Here is a 16,684-nt window from a genome sequence, read left to right as displayed (position 1 = left end):
CGATTCGATTATTTCATAACATCGAAAAAATAAAATATTAATTTCAATTATCTAAAAACATATAAACTGGTAACCGCGGAACAAAATTAAATATCAACAAAAGTTCCAAAAGTTAAAACAACACCAATAATAAATCGTTGGAAATTTCCAAATTGTAAACAACTTTAAATTGTGTATTTCGCATGTATGGTATGATTAACATTACAAAATATGTTAAATGTGATCGTCTGATATTTCATAATCTCGAACAGGATATTAAAATATTTATGAAGTACTCAAGGTGCGTTTATTTTTTTGTAATTTTCTGTGTGCTTACAAAAACTGAAACGAAAAAAAGTTTCCGCGTAGGTATAAAAGAATGAGAACACAATGCTATTATGCTAAATATGTTTAGAAAAAAAAAGGTTCAATATGTTATAGGATCAGAAATAAAATTGCCTTTAATATGTACAATGAGATCAAGAGACTCGTGGCAATAAAAGAAGTATTTTATTGTAACATATATTATTAGGATCGAAAATGTTGAATACGAATAAAATGTCGTTATTTTTAATACCCGTCAAATGCCGTTATACTAATGCAAGGAATTCGGATTAAATGCCATGGACAGTTATTTTTTTATATAAATCTAGCGAAATGGACTTTAATTGCAACGAGTTATAAATATAAGTAATAGCACTAATACTGCACCGATCGGACTTGATAAAATCCGTGCAAACTATTAGTAGGTACAATGTAGTCGCAAATTGTATCCCATGATCGAATATTATGATAATATTAAGAAGGAGAAAATAATTACCTAGCATCAACATTAAGTAAATCTCGTTACACAATACACAGTTTATCCGAGTCAGTTTGGTTTATTTATTGTTTTGGATTTTATTAGATAGTGTCTCATTTAACAGAATATTTTGGATCGTAGTTTGGCAAAATATACAATAAATATAATATTATAAAAATGAACCTATTCATGTTTATGACGAAATTAATTAATAGCTAATTTTATATTATATCGTACCTACATGTATTATTTAATTTTCAGTGGAATTGGTATTGTATTATTAAAAAATGTTGTAAATAATCATTTACATTATAGAATTTCAATTTTTAAGTGCGAGTAGTATTTAGTTATTTAATTATAAATTCAAATCGTTTTAATCATTTTATTATTATCACTAATAAGGTTATACGAATTGGTACAGTTAATTATGTAATGAGTGGTACACATTGGTACAAACCATGGTATTATTACTGGCACGGCCATAATGTGGATTTTTGAACATTGTGGTGCTATGAACACCCACCCATCATTCTATTCAAAACTAAAATTGAATTTTGTTAAGTAAGTTTACTACTTAAACTTGTTTTTGTATTTCATGCAAAAATATCTACATTTTTAATAATGTAATTACAATGTCTTGTTAATTTTTGTATTTAATACCAGAATACACTTTTTGTATGTAAATTTAAAAATAATTTTGTAATATATCAAAACATTTTTTTCATTTCATTTCTTGTATAAGTATGGGTAAAGAAAACTATATATGTATACAGAAAATGGAAATTGAATATTTAACAGTACCTACAGCTTTTTATAAATAAATTGTGTTTCATATTTTTACGAATATAAAAATAAATTAATAATTTTTACGTGTTTCCATCCCACCTATTACCTAACCATTTAGATCTTACAATTATTTGCGTTATATTATGTACTTTCACTTTACGTTCATGAGTGAATTTCTTTGTGCAAATTGATAATAAATCATTTTCTATTATGAAACTTTGCGTGGTAAAATGTAACACAGCTTATATTCAGTCACTTTGGCACAGTGCGAAGGAAACCAATATTATCAAATTGAAAAATTTCTATAAGAATTTAGATTGAATAATAATAATAAAAGGTAACAGAAAAAAGGTAAGATGTTAGTGTTGGGATGACTATTAGGGAAGGTTTCTTTAAAGTGAAAGCAAATATACAGGGAAGTTCAAAAAAATTACTGTGTTACTACAATATGTGTTAAATTTTCAATCTATAAAGGTGTTGTAAATAACTTTTTGAGCTTTTCAACTGTCCCAAAGTGTAAGCAAAAAAAAAAACACTTATTGTAAAACTAAAAGCTCTACCGCCCGCTCCATTCAAGAATGTAAAATGAGTTTTTCCATACCAAAACTGTTGGTCGAAAATATAGTGTAGCATTGAAAAATACATTTTTCTTTTTTTATTCAACGTTCATACGTTTTAATTTAAAGCTAAAGGTTTCGGTATATATTGAATTGTTGTATAATATAATATATTTGAGTTGTATAATATCCAAGCCCTTTCAAAAATCCTAACATATAGAAACGCGCCCACCTCGACCATACTTTTACCCAGCCCTGAAAGAATTGTTAAAGTCTATAAAGTATCTATTGCACTATTTTACAAAGAATAGTGTCCAGGGGGGAGGCGGCTTAAAGCCCCATCGACCACCCCCCTGGTCAAGAGGATGGTACGTCTAGCTACTGGGGGACGGCGATCCGATATACACGTGCCATTAAATTCAGACTGACCTAGGGTGGCGTGCAGAGATGATACCACTACGGTTAACGGCATGCGGCGGGTATTACAATAATATTATAAGCTTATATTCTCCACTTCTTTACCGCCCACCCACCTCACCCTTGGAGTTTGTGCACCTGATCCTGGGGAAATCGCGACGACCAGGTGCAGTGCAGGGATCAGCACAGGACGCAAGGGAGCGGAACATCTACAACCCGAAACCGTCCTCTCCATCCTCACCACTGTCGCGAGTATACTTAAAGTGCCACGCGGCGAGTCGAAAAAAAACCCAACAAACGCTGAATAGTAGGTAGGGTAGTTTCACGTTGTACCGTTACCGCCAACAAACTATATGTATATATATATTACGCCAGCGCTGGTGGCGAAAAAAGTCCTTTGCGGAAAGGGTTATTATTCCTGTTTTTTATTCTAAAGCTGTTACCGCGCCTTTGCCTGCGTTGAATAATATACTTATGCGTATATCTTATCGGGTCATTGTACTAATTTTCTGTAGCCAATATGATGCGCGGGCGAATCGTAGTCAGCCAGTGTAATAGCAAAAAAAAATTATACAAATTATCCGGTAGGGTAGCGGTAAACATTATATATTTTACGAGTCAATTTAACACACACTCTTTAACTCTCTCTCTCTCTCTCTCTATTCCTTAACTCATTATTTTTTTCATTGCGGAAATAGAAGAGTTCCGTTTCCCGTGAAAATATAGTGCCCGAACAGTGGCGTACATTCGATCTCCTTCGAGTGTATAAACGATATACGTAGAGAATAACGATCCCTTTAAAATTTTCAGAATTCTGAAACTGTGTATGCATTATAGTCAACGGCTGCTCCAAATAAATCTATCTCGACCAGCCTCGCGATTAACTCAATTGAAACTTTTACAAAGTTGTGTTTTCTCACCTACCAATAAATAGATGGACCTTTGACTTCCCGTTGCAGGCTTAAAGTTTTTCCGGAACACGGGAAACTGTGCAAAACAAACTTCACTCTGCCGGATAACGAGTCGAAAACGAAAATGTTTTATATTGTTTGTTTATACAATTGATTAAACAACACGAACTAATCATTTGTATTCCTGTCATTGTTATTGTATGGCTTAAGAATGAATTTGTTTGAATCACTTAATCAATAATTATATTCGGCTGAATATATTTAGTACAAATGTTTGAGATAATACCAATTATTAAAAATGAATTTCAGGATATGATCGGTTATGAGAATAATTAATTGTTATTGAATTTGTAAATATTTGGTTATCAAACCATATGAGAAGTACCTACTTGATAATATTTTATTCAAAATATATTTACCCAAGTATAATTTCATTCAAACAAAAAAAAAAAATTCAAAAATAAATTGTATTTATATTTAAGTTGTGGTTATTATAATAATAATAATAATAATAATAATACGTAGGTATGTTCTGAACATGTGCACGTTGTAAAACATGCACGCCAAAAGACGATGGTATTAAACAAATAATATGGGTTTATAATAATAATGTTGGTGTCGCTATGTTTGTTTTTCCCCTTGTAAAGTAAACTAAAACCAAATATTATTTGCTGCTTTCTAATGGTCTGCCAATAATCAAGTAGGTACCTATACTGCGGAATACAACCGAAAATAAATCGGACCGACCTCGTTTGGTGTGTGTGTGTGTGTGTGTGTGTATATTTATCAAATGGTTTATATCGTGAAATCTATAGCCACTGCCGCGTAACACGCGTTTCGTTTATTGTTGATGAGGTTCTGTCAATCAAAACAAGACTGCGAAGATAAAAAAAAAACCTGAAATATCGACTTGGAGCCATGTAATGTATTATTGGACCGACGCTAATTTACGTATAAACGGAAAACAGAAAATGTGTTCCGAGCATACGGTTTTCTTCGAATACTAATCGAATGATGCCTTTTTAGTGTTCACAGTTTGTTCGATGTCACTATTAAGGTCGATTTCGACTATAATATTATAATATATTATACAATAATAACTATTATAGAAATAAAAAAAAACATTCGATAACCTACAGCCTGATTGAGCGTATTACGGGGGGAAGGGGGAACAATAGATCTTCTTCCAAGTGCATTATCCTACAACACCATGTGGACCCATGACAATGAATACCTAATAATAAAAACTAAAAACGGAATATTTTAACACTTCACACAATGCGGCGTACCACATAGTTTATCATAATATATTATTATCCATTATGTAAAGTTTTGTGTGTTGTAATTTTATTATGTAAAATCATTTTATACTTTGAGTTTTTTGTAAATATTATTCTTCCCTGAATCTTAACATTATTAAAAAATGTATGGACCTGCCTACAAAAAACATCGTCGAAAGGTCACAAATAAATGATTGCAATGTGAACAGAAACAACGATAATCCATAATTGGTTGAGTAACGAAAAAAACAATGAACCTAGTTCTACGTTTCTACAGTATAAAGTAATAGGCACAGTAAAATAAGTATCGCACATTCTTGTAATTCAAATATTTTTGATAAATATTGTTTATCGATAATAAATAATAATTGACTTTAAAATTATTTATTTATTGAGATTCAATAATTATTTTCCTAGCGATTAATTCTGTTCGTGGTGAATTCACCGCGATCCTTGACAAACAGTGGCCATGTGTGGGTGTACTTCAGTATAAAAAAGGAGTTCAAGCGCGGTATTAACCTTTTGTACAGAGTCCCAAAATGTTTGGGCACTCTCGAGTGACGGATTACATTGCGGAAGTCTAAATCTGTCTCCGGAAGCAATACACACGCATTTTACACTTTTGAGGTTCATTAACTCATAACATTAATGTTACATAACACAACATCGGTTGATACAGGGTGATTCGTCAAGCCCGCGCACACCCATTTTCTCTCTTCATTAATGTAGTTATTAGAAATCCGATTTTTGGAATTTTAAAAATTTAAATACTCAAAGACCATATTATTTTCAAAGTCTTGACGTTTTTTTGTACTAATTAAGCGGAGTGTCCTGGGGAGATACGAACTTTAGTTTTTCAAATTAGAATCTGAATGAATGAATATTGGCAAATGAAAAAAACGGGGGTAGGTATACTAGGTATAATACGATCACCCTGTATATAAGATGAGAGCGAAACGACCTACGAACGTGCTGTTTGTCACACATTCAAACGTTGTGTTTTGTTCGCGTGAAGAGTAAATCCCGACCGAATAATATAAAATCGCGTGTCGAGGGAATGGTGCGAATCAAGGGATTCGACAGCCCTTTAATTGTTGACGATTTGGCCACGTTTTGCTCCTGATGGCTAACCCTATGACGGGGGCCGGTCACGCGACGCATATCAACCGCGCAACTCGACTGGGCATAACCGTAACCTAGACAGCATGCATAGATTTCGATACCGAAAAATTTACTCACATACGATTTAGTCGTCAAGAGAGGATACCCTTTAGTCGTTATTCTGGACAGGAGAGCATAGTAAGATTACGAGAAAACTATTCATTTTTTTTTAGCACAAAACTGGTGTTTTTGCTGCAGCACCGCATTTTGCATAACATAATAAATTGTCGTCTTAAACAAAGGTCGATAAGAAATATTACGTACGACATATATATTATTATGGTACTCGAGAAAATTAATAATTTCAGTGGTTGGTCTGATAAAATAAATAAATTAATATATATATATATATATATATATATATATATATATATTAATATATTAATTCTTTACCATCGTATTATATAATATAAATATGCATATTATAGTATAAAAAGTCAACGTAGGTACCCGCAATTTATTTATTTTGGACTTTTTAGAACAATGTAAAAAAATCTTAAACGTATGCCGCAGTAGTTGTATTTTCTCTCTCACCTTTTGTTTTGGTTTATTATTATTATTTTTTTTTTTTGATGGTCGAAAGTTTGAACAACAGTAGTTCGAACTTTTGAAGTTAAAAAGGAAGTGACACGATAAATCATTTTAAATTTGGTTGAATTATCAAGTGTGACAATAAATATTATACTCGTAAGTTGGTTGAGTACGATATGAATATATTTTTAAGAAAATGTCTTCGGTACCTACAATATTATGTTGTTTTATTTTTGTCCAAAGTTTTAAAAATATTCTAAATAATAAATTAACTTTTAAATACGAAACAATTAAAAAGTAAAAATAGGTACCTGTCTGGGGGTTTTCGTAGATTTTTTAATGTAAAAAAAAAAGTTTAACAATAATTTCAAGCAACCCTTCACTATAAAGGAGACTATAATTACGTATATTGTAATTGAAAATCCGAGAGTAATGGAAAATATTTAAAATTCATAATACTAACTTAAAGATATTATAGCTGTAATAAAATGTAATTTAATCAACGTTTTTTATCTTTTCAAAACGGAGAAAAAAGTTAAATATTTGAGTTTTATTACGTTTATTTGATAATAATATTATATTAATTTATATATTTATAGCATTTATTATACTTATATGCAATACGCATAAAAAGTGTTTTAAATATCAAGACTTACACAGTTCAAAAAATAGAAAGTGTAAAATATACTTCCCGTTTCAACTAAATTAAATTAAATCGAACCAAAACGTAAGTCAATGTACTTTATCGTAAAATGCTGCCTCACAGAAACACACAAATGCGAAGAAATTCAACAATTTGTACTTGCACACTTCTCACGGAACTTTAATTATAAGACAATATGGCTATCATTATTGTGAGTACATCTACTGCAACGTTATGATACCAGAGAAACACTTGTTAACAGATGGTAAAATATATCAAGATTAAATTCATATTGTTTCAGTAGACGAAAGTCAAGTAGAAACTTCCGTTGTTAGTCATGCAATTTTTATCACGTTAATCAACTTAATTTACTGGAAAACAAACTCTCAAAATAAATAAAAACTTGTAATATGTTACTTTAAATCTACAATTTTAAATACAAAACACGTTATGTCATAAAGGTAACAATGAAAATTAGTTGGCAGTTTCTAAATTTAAAATATGCTAGCAGCTACTGTTTTTTTTATCAAACTAAATAATTATCGATTGGTACAATTAATAAAGTATATACATTTTTTTTTTACTTAATATGCGCTTGTTATATTATTATATGATAATTTTTATTCGTTAATAATGACGGTACTTAATACGTATATTAATTGGTAATTTTTATTTTAGATAGTAATTTAATTTATATGACGTGCTAAGGTATAACACGTTTACTAGGGATTATCATTTAAATACTATCAAAATTATTGTCTATTAAATCTGATAGTTCAATGTTTAAAAATGACTTAACGACCAAGTTTATCCCGCACATGGAATTTATTTTATTGTTTAAATAATTACTTAGTCGGAAAATGAAGTAAAAGAAAATAAAACAATTATAAATAAATTATAATTACCTTTACCCGGTGAATGAAGACATTTAAACACGGAAAGATGAAGAATATCTTCTTATCATAAATATGCCAACAGTAGTGTGCGCGCGTTTATATATTATTTAGTAGGTAATTTACCTATATAATAGTTGTATACAAATGTCAAATATATTAAAGAATCAACAAGTGTTCTTTAAATATGTACAACAACTTTAATTTCAAGAAGATAATTTAAACAAGCGTTAATTTTAATTAGATACACGAGTCTCATTACTGTTCTAAATTATTCAAAACTTAAGATATTTGCATTTTTGCGACATCATTATGTCAGAATAATTTTTTTTATTCTTTGTCGAGTTACAAACCGTTAGATCATTATTACTACCTACTGCAGTTTCTGTTCACTCTCCTCGTGCTATATTGTTAACAAAATTATATTATATCTTCAATTTCGTGTTACTGGCTTACAGCCAAAAGTTTTATTTTTGCTCCCCCATCCCTATCAGGTTTTTGAGTAAATCATTTCTTTAATAACCAACAAATATATTTTTTTTTCAGTAAAAAAACTTTTAAACTTTATTTACGAACGCTCCAAAAATGTTGGATGATTCAAGTCCAAAAATGTGTTCACGCCGTTCTTAGATCAATATTAGTAATATTGCCACATTGTTTAATTATAAAAATGTCAAATAAAAGGTACCTGCATAAAAATAAATGTTTCCGTTCCTCAATAACAATAATCATTAGAATAATAATTATAAGTTATTGTTGCTCAAATCCACGTTTGGTGTTTCAATGAGATAAAAATTCTTTATCAAGCAACTAAGAATCAAGTTAATAAAATTGAAAAATTCTAAATACTATCAAAAATAAGTTTAGGTTGGGTACCTAAATAAATTAATTGAACGTCTTATTCTAAGATAATGAGTTTTACTTTGAAACTATACAAAAAAAAGATTGAGATAGTAGTCACAACTAATACCATCAAACACTGAGTTGAATTATGGATTAAATAGTTCAATCACATACATCAAGGTTTTTTGTTTGTAGTGAGAATCGAAAAAAAATCTGTTTTGAATAGAATATTTACCATACATGATTTATATAGTTCAATTACATCAATTGACACAGTTTTAGTGAAATTAGATAACATATGATACTGTTTAAAGTGTTTAGAAACAAAGAAAAGAATCCAAACGAGGATATTGAACCATTATACTAACAACTCCGATAAGAACGTAATATTTTAATAACTTAATAATTAAAATATTAAAAAAGTAAAAATGAATTTGACACTTAATAGTACTTTGTTTATATCATTATAAAATAGATTAATAACATCGTTGGGTAACTGGTGACTTTTAAACTGTTCAAATAATAATCAATGATTATTATTTATTTGTATAAATTGCATGTATTTAATAAAATAAGTTCGACTATGAAATTTCATAATTCTTATATGACGTATGAGGCGATTAAAACATAAGTATTAAAAGTCAAAGAAGTATGTATATAAAATATTTATTAAATATATTTTTATAACGAAGGAAAATTAAGTATATAATTAATTAATAGAACAAAAAAATGAGCGCAAAACATGAAGTCAATATATAATGATTTTCATAAATCACAATGAAGTTTATTGATGAACGGATGGACAGAGCGGATGACTAAAATGATTATTCGAACCAAAAACAATAATATTTTAGTACATATTTAAATTTAAACGCAATCATTCATTCGAACATCGTTAGGTTTTTCATTGGCAAACGAGACATATTATGGTGCATAAAAAAACATCACATGAAATATGTTTAATGTTCATGTCTTACAGAAATATAAGTAATCACTCGGAAATAACATGAAAATAATTTTTCCATTCCGGGAATAACATATTTTTACAATATCATTTTGATAATAAATATCCAAAAGTTTAGTGAAACATTTGAAACGGATAATCGAAAAAATAATGAAAAACACAAGGAGTGCAACAGGAAACCACATAATGCTATAATATCTTCTCACTTATACCAACACCATGTTCAACAAACATTATTTATATTATTATTTCTTGTGACTTTCGGCAATAATATACAAATTACAATATAAGGCTCGAGGATTAGAATGGTAGCATATTTTTTTGTATTTTGGATTATTAGTTTCAAGTAGGTATGGTTTTTGGTCGACTTATTATTTTCTCATTATGACTAAATTAATAGTATTATAATAATATGTTAATAGTGTTAACGGCCAACTCAGCCTACGAACCATCAATAATATTGAAATAAAGTTAAAGGCTTAAAACCGTCCACAAACAACTAGTTACAATTTCCGTCTGCATCGAAGAAAACAGACGGGCTAAATATTGTTTGTGTAACCAAATCACTTCTGAAAATGAGTTTTTAGGAATTTCATAAAACGCGAGTTTAAAAAAAGTTAAAAATAGTTTATTAAGTAAGATCAAAGAAATACTGATACAAAGTATAATATACTTATTTAAGTTAAAAAAAAAACTCCAGACGTTAAAAATGCAAAAAAGATTTTCTTAAAAAATGTATTTTGTTTTATGTTTTTCGTTGTTATTGGAAATCGCAATTCGTACTTTGTTGTCAGAAAAAAAAAGTATGATTATAACAAAACGTAATCAAATTTTTTTAATTTTCTAGTCATTCTAATAAATCTTGTTTTCCATTTATGTTTGATTTGTCGAGATTGTTTCTGTTCACGTACCAATCGTACAACGCAAACTACCTAGCTAAGGAAATTGTTTGAATCTCATACCTCCTTATCTTACAAACCAAATAATGTTGTCTGTTATCTAAATTGACAAATTTAAAATTGATGCTTCATTGTGATTATTACTTGCCAATCTGTGTTAATTCCACATTGTATAAACTGTAATTAATTTAATGTTACTATAATTTTTTTAATTTTTCATTAATCATCACATTGATATAATATTTAGAGCTAATAATTGCATATACCTACTACCTATAATATACTTAGTATAAAAACAATATTGCATTTTTCTGAAACCATTGTTTTGCGTGGTTATAGTGAAAAATAATATCATACAATATACAAAATGCAAAAAACCAAATTATATTGAACCAAAAACAAGCACGTGTCTGTAGGTAGATAACATTGTATAGGTATTTGGAATACAAATAACGTCGGTAATAATAAATTAAACTAAATTACAATGTATTCCCCACAGTGTTAATTATATCGAATCAGTGCCAAATTTAAAACAAATTGTTTGTTTTTAAGGTCATAGATTAAAATAATTAAATTTGCAAATTTTGAGAATAAATACAATCAAAGATTGATTTACTTTAGGAAACGTGTAACTTTGAGAGCAGATTAACTAAGTTAAAAATTCTTCTTACAATAGAAAACCACATCATAGTTAAAGTAATTTATTACAAACTCCCCTAAGAATTTAAAACATGCAAGTATTTTCTTCACGAACCATTTATCTTACACACAGATCCGACACGTGTGAAAATAAACAATTATATTATCTAGTAAAGTTTGTTAAAGAAAAGTTTAAATAATTAGTAATAGACAAAAAAAATGAATAAACAAACCTGAAGTATAATGTGTCCAAAAATTTAACCATGTCGATACTGAGCGCACTATTAAATTAATTTAAACTAATTACATTTGAAAAAATGTTCGATTGTGCTCATTTTTTCAATTATTATACAACTGAACTAATCTATAGTTATTATTGTATACTTATAAAAATTAATATAATTTACTTTTATTGTAAATTAACAATAAAATAAATATTAGATATATATATTTAAAAAAAAATTCACAATAATATGTTAAAATTAATATTTAAGTTTGAAACGTATTTGAGTGAATCTAATTAATACTAAGTGGTTTGAAAACTAAAAATATCAAGTATGTTTTATGCATTATTAAGAGACAATTTTTTTTTCGAAAATATAATATAGGCAACTTGACTGTGAAAAACAATATTATCATATTTAATAAATTATGTTAAAGCAATTAATTAAAAGGTTATAAAAGTTTGAACAAAGAGAAGAGTAATACAATAGGTTTTCAAAATCGACACTTTTAATAGTTTTATCCACCTCGATTAAACTTTATCCTTTTATTATATATTATGTCTACCTTTTATAGACTCTCGTCGTCTTAGACTTGATAGTTTTGATTCGTTGTCATTCTTATTTGTAATAATATAATGTGTGTGTAGTAGAAAAGTAATACAATTTATTATATAGAAAATTTCTATTGAAATAACATTATTTTTTAGATGTATATATGTGGTTACTACGTATGTTTTGAAATGTTAGTTGAAGCTACACATAATTAAATGAAGACATACCTATTTTTATCTTTTGCATATCGTGAAAACAATAATTTTAAAACAAAATAAAATATTAAAATCTCAATGATATAAATGTGATTATTCCTATTTCAGAATTCAAGAAAGATAGAAATGATATATTTTAAATTGTTTTAACGCCATGTAAATCTGCTTTACCAATTAAAAAAAAACTTGTTTTGGTAAAGACGGTAATTTAAATGTTTGTAATTTTAAAGCAAAAAATATTTAATTCTTTAGACTACCTATTATATTAGATAATATTATAATGACCAATAAACGTAGGTACGTCCGGTAAAACACTCACAAGAAATGCTAAGATGTATTTAAAACACGTTTAATAACTGTTTGATTTATGTATAAATACCACGTCCTAGCAAATAACATTAAAACAAAACAATTTCATACTTCAATTATAGATTAAACTGTGTTTAGAAACGTTGTAAAGATTCACATTCTTATTATCATCGGTGAAAAGTTAAGGTTGAAATGAACGTTACGATTCAACAGTTTTTTTTTTTTTCATACAACTAAGATAATAATAATATAATGAACTTGATCTTGGGTTAGGTGGGTGGGTTTTGGCTCAAAGCGAGTAGGGTAGAGAGAAAATATGTCTCTTTCCGTTTTCTGTTATAATAGTTTAGTGTTCAACGTGTTATTCGAAATATGGAACAATCAACATAAATGGTGGCGATTTAATTACCATGAATTGAAAATAAATTATTATCTTATAAAATTGAAGAAATGTGTGAAATGTATTTATCTGTTAATTTGTCAATGATACAGATCTATAAATTACCTATTTTTTTTCAACTTATTTTTTCAATACTTGGAGAAAATATCATTCAATTTTGTTGTTTATCTTAGATTGTATTCACGATCCCCGGCTCTTGTTTCTTCCACATAATTTGTGAGGTGCACTGATAACGTTACGATACCAGTCCATTTTATTCAAGTCCGTGATATTAAACTGAAATTAGCCAAACTAGGCTAGGTATAGATAAGAATAATCAGGTTGTTTCGTAAATCTTATTTTTTAAAAATATTTTTTTTGTGTTTATAATTAGCAAATTGATAAATATTTCTAACGATTTAATTTAATTACAATAAATTACCGGGGATAATCATTTTCGTCAATCTGTTTTTTGGAGGAATTGAAAATTGAAATGCAATGTGTCTGTCGTTATTTACAGAACTACATAACGGAAATAAAACATTTTAAATTAAACTTTGAACGTTTACACTTGAAAGTGATGATGAAAACACCGTCGTCTTATTTAATTACTTTTTATGGATCTTTGGTTCACTTAAAGTTCACACAAAAGTAAAATATGTCTCTGACACGTTTAAGAATTAACGGGATTTAAAATCAAATTATTTTTTTTATCAGAAATGAGATGAAGAATAATTTTGAGAAAACTTTTTTAAGTCAATTATGCATCGCGGTAATATTACTTTTTCCTAAGCACCGAAAAGGAAAATCTCTCGTGATGTATTCAAAAGTTTGTTGATAATTTTTAAATCACAAAAAAACATATGATTTTAGATGCAATACAAAAACAATATATATACTGACGTCATATATAAAATATATCATAATTGGATGTTTGTGAACCAACAATCAGTAATTAAGCATAATATGATAAATGTTAAAATAAATATAAATATCAAGTTAAATATTTGTTTTTTGTATACCGTCCACACTTTTTACCGTATTGCTCATTGTTATTGTTTTAAAAATGTCGATAACCATGTTAAGAAATTGACAAGTTATTATTATATTATAGCTATTGGAGAATCGAGAAGCTTGAAAGCGGTATTTGACACTCGAAGTACATGCATAAAATATGATCATCTGAGTCTAAAATAGATTGATAGACACCCACACCACACCACACAGACATATAAGATATACTTTGGTATTATGGTAAAATCATTTTGAAAATAGGTTTTGAATTAATCGTCAGTTCTACGACAAATATTTATAGAATATCGATGACAATATGATATTGTAACACGAGTAGTCAGATGTGTGTGTGTGTGTTGTACTGTGTTGACTCAAACGCATCTTCACACGATAACCTTTGATCGTACAAGATGAGATTTGGACTTTAGGTGGTAACTTGGGTTTAGTGACGTGTGGTACAATAACGACACAAAACATAATGCGACGTGTCAAAGTTAAACAAAAATATCAAAATTGAATAAGTGGAAACAAAACGGTTAATTTTTGAAGTATTTAGTTAGTTTTGTATCAGTTACACACGCAATACGTATAATTCGTGGAGTACACTAATATAATTTGCATTTTATACTACCACGTAGCATATTACAGCTGAACTAATCGTGAGCCATGATCGTATTATAACAAAGTATATGACATTATCGTTATACGAGTGTAAAATTATGGCCATACTCACCGATCACGTACGAATAACCGTCCATCGTGAGCACACATCTCTTGGTGTTACTTGGCAGGCGAGAAATGGGAACTTGAACCATTTGGTCACGGACCCTCGGTTCGTCGTTGATCAACAAGAGCGGCAGCATTTCCTCGTCGGTAATCTGCGCTGCGGCCTCGGCTCGATCGTCGACGATTCGCCAATCTCTGGCGCATTCGACGCCGTTTTCCCACTCTATCGGAGACTCGTCGGCAATTCGCTCCTCTCCCGACCAACTGACACCGGTCGTCCTCTGCTCGCCGGTACGATTGCCGACCAATCGGCCGCGATCTCCGGAGACGACATCTACTTCCGGATCGTGTGCATTGGTTCGGTCAGTGGTTGTCGGGTGTTCGCCACCGCCGACGGTCTGCTTCGTTTCCGACCGGTCACCAACGGCGCTTGTCTTACATTTTTCATCGGAAGTCTGTGCAAGGTCTACGCCGCCAGCCGGCTCCTCTTCCATTCGGTCCATCGAAAAGATAAGAAAAAAAAAATGCTAAACCAGCTACAGTTATACCATACGCATATACACCGTATTGACTTTTAACGTGCGCTCATCGATATCAGAAATGTTGAATATTGTTTTTTTTTTTTTAAATCTCAAAAACTTAAAAACGGTTATTCGACGAAAACTACGACTGCAATAGCTGCGAGCAGGTGGCAGAGTCGCGTGTGGTATACGGTGTGTGTCGCCGATCGAGTGTCGCGAGCGCACTGCCCGAGGCGGTGGCAACGGCGGCGGTGGTTGCTGCTGCTGCTGGACGAAATAGGAGGCGGCGGGCGGTCCGAGTGCGCGCGCGGGCGCGGACGACGGCGGCAAACGGTGACGACGAAGCGCCTCACGCGTATTATAATATTATAACGGCACACACTTGTAATATTTCGCGATAACAATAATAAAAATATAATAACGCGTAATAGACACGGACCAGGTTAGGTTATCTCGTCGAGATACGCGTAATTCGTTTGTTTATTCGTCATCAATAAAACAATACCGAATAATAATAATAACCACCGCCGTAAAAATACAATATTATCCCGAGATACGCGTTGTAATAGTAATGATATTATTACCTATTACAATATCACGCGAGAGTATTAGTATAATATAGTAATATTATATTAATTGGCACGGTGTCCGCAGGCGTCGTCATTATGATTTTCCAAAAAGTATTTCGACGTTTACATGGCCGCCTAATAAAAATAATATATTAATAATCTCAAAAACGATCGGATTTTAATGTTAAACCCGTTTTAATAACGACTATTGCGCACCGCCCTCGACGTGATGTGTACGTCATTACCTATACCTACGCGTATCTGATACGGCTGCAGCTGAAAGGTAGGTATAATATAATAATAAATAATAATTTTACGCTCTAAATACCTGGCGAACGTTACAATAAAAATAATATTAAAAAAATACAGTGAAAATTATAAATACCGGACCGGACGGCGGACACTCTTGGTTTTTAAACTTTGTCCGCTATTCAGAGGGTTTAGTTTGTATAGTTTTTTTACCGAAAAAACGTTCACTATTTGGAGGTGTCCGTTGGACGAGGTTTCATATCATAATATCTTGAGTCCGTTGAATAATATTGCCCGTCGCTTATTCGTTGGCGACAATAACAGTATTACACCGCAGCAATAAAACCAATAACTGTTCGTGGCGGACCGATGCCGGGGCACTTGTTGATCAGGCGCGGCCGGCATGATGATGATATTATTATTATTATTATTATTATTATTATTATCATTATTGTTGTTGTTGTTATTATTGTATATGGCGGATGAGCCCAACTGTATTATATTATAGTGATTCTACGATCGATAATACAATACATAATATTATGATATCTTTATCCATAGTAATATTATTGTTATATTAATATTTACCGATATTTTTTGTTAACGATATTAAAATCGTTA

General features: G+C 30.2%; 1 protein-coding gene across 3 annotated transcripts in view; it reads right to left on the bottom strand.

Annotated features, from left to right (window-relative positions):
- LOC132934127 (dual specificity calcium/calmodulin-dependent 3',5'-cyclic nucleotide phosphodiesterase 1-like) overlaps positions 1-15,592 on the bottom strand; it is a 210,719-nt gene extending 195,127 nt beyond the window's left edge. Inside the window, exon 1 of one of the 3 annotated variants that reach the window (XM_061000400.1) lies at positions 14,732-15,592. In XM_061000400.1, the coding sequence (XP_060856383.1) occupies positions 14,732-15,227 (496 nt within the window). In that variant the 5' untranslated portion in view covers positions 15,228-15,592. The remainder of the gene's footprint in view (positions 1-14,731) is intronic. The other 2 variants (XM_061000399.1, XM_061000401.1) reach the window with 2 other exon arrangements.
- Positions 15,593-16,684: the final 1,092 nt, after the last annotated feature.

The sequence above is a fragment of the Metopolophium dirhodum genome, chromosome 1 (genome assembly GCF_019925205.1).
Source record: "Metopolophium dirhodum isolate CAU chromosome 1, ASM1992520v1, whole genome shotgun sequence".
NCBI classification, from domain to species: Eukaryota; Metazoa; Arthropoda; class Insecta; order Hemiptera; family Aphididae; genus Metopolophium; species Metopolophium dirhodum.
The sequence above is the reverse complement of the archived record's forward strand: the minus strand, read 5'-3'. Positions and strand labels throughout refer to the sequence as shown.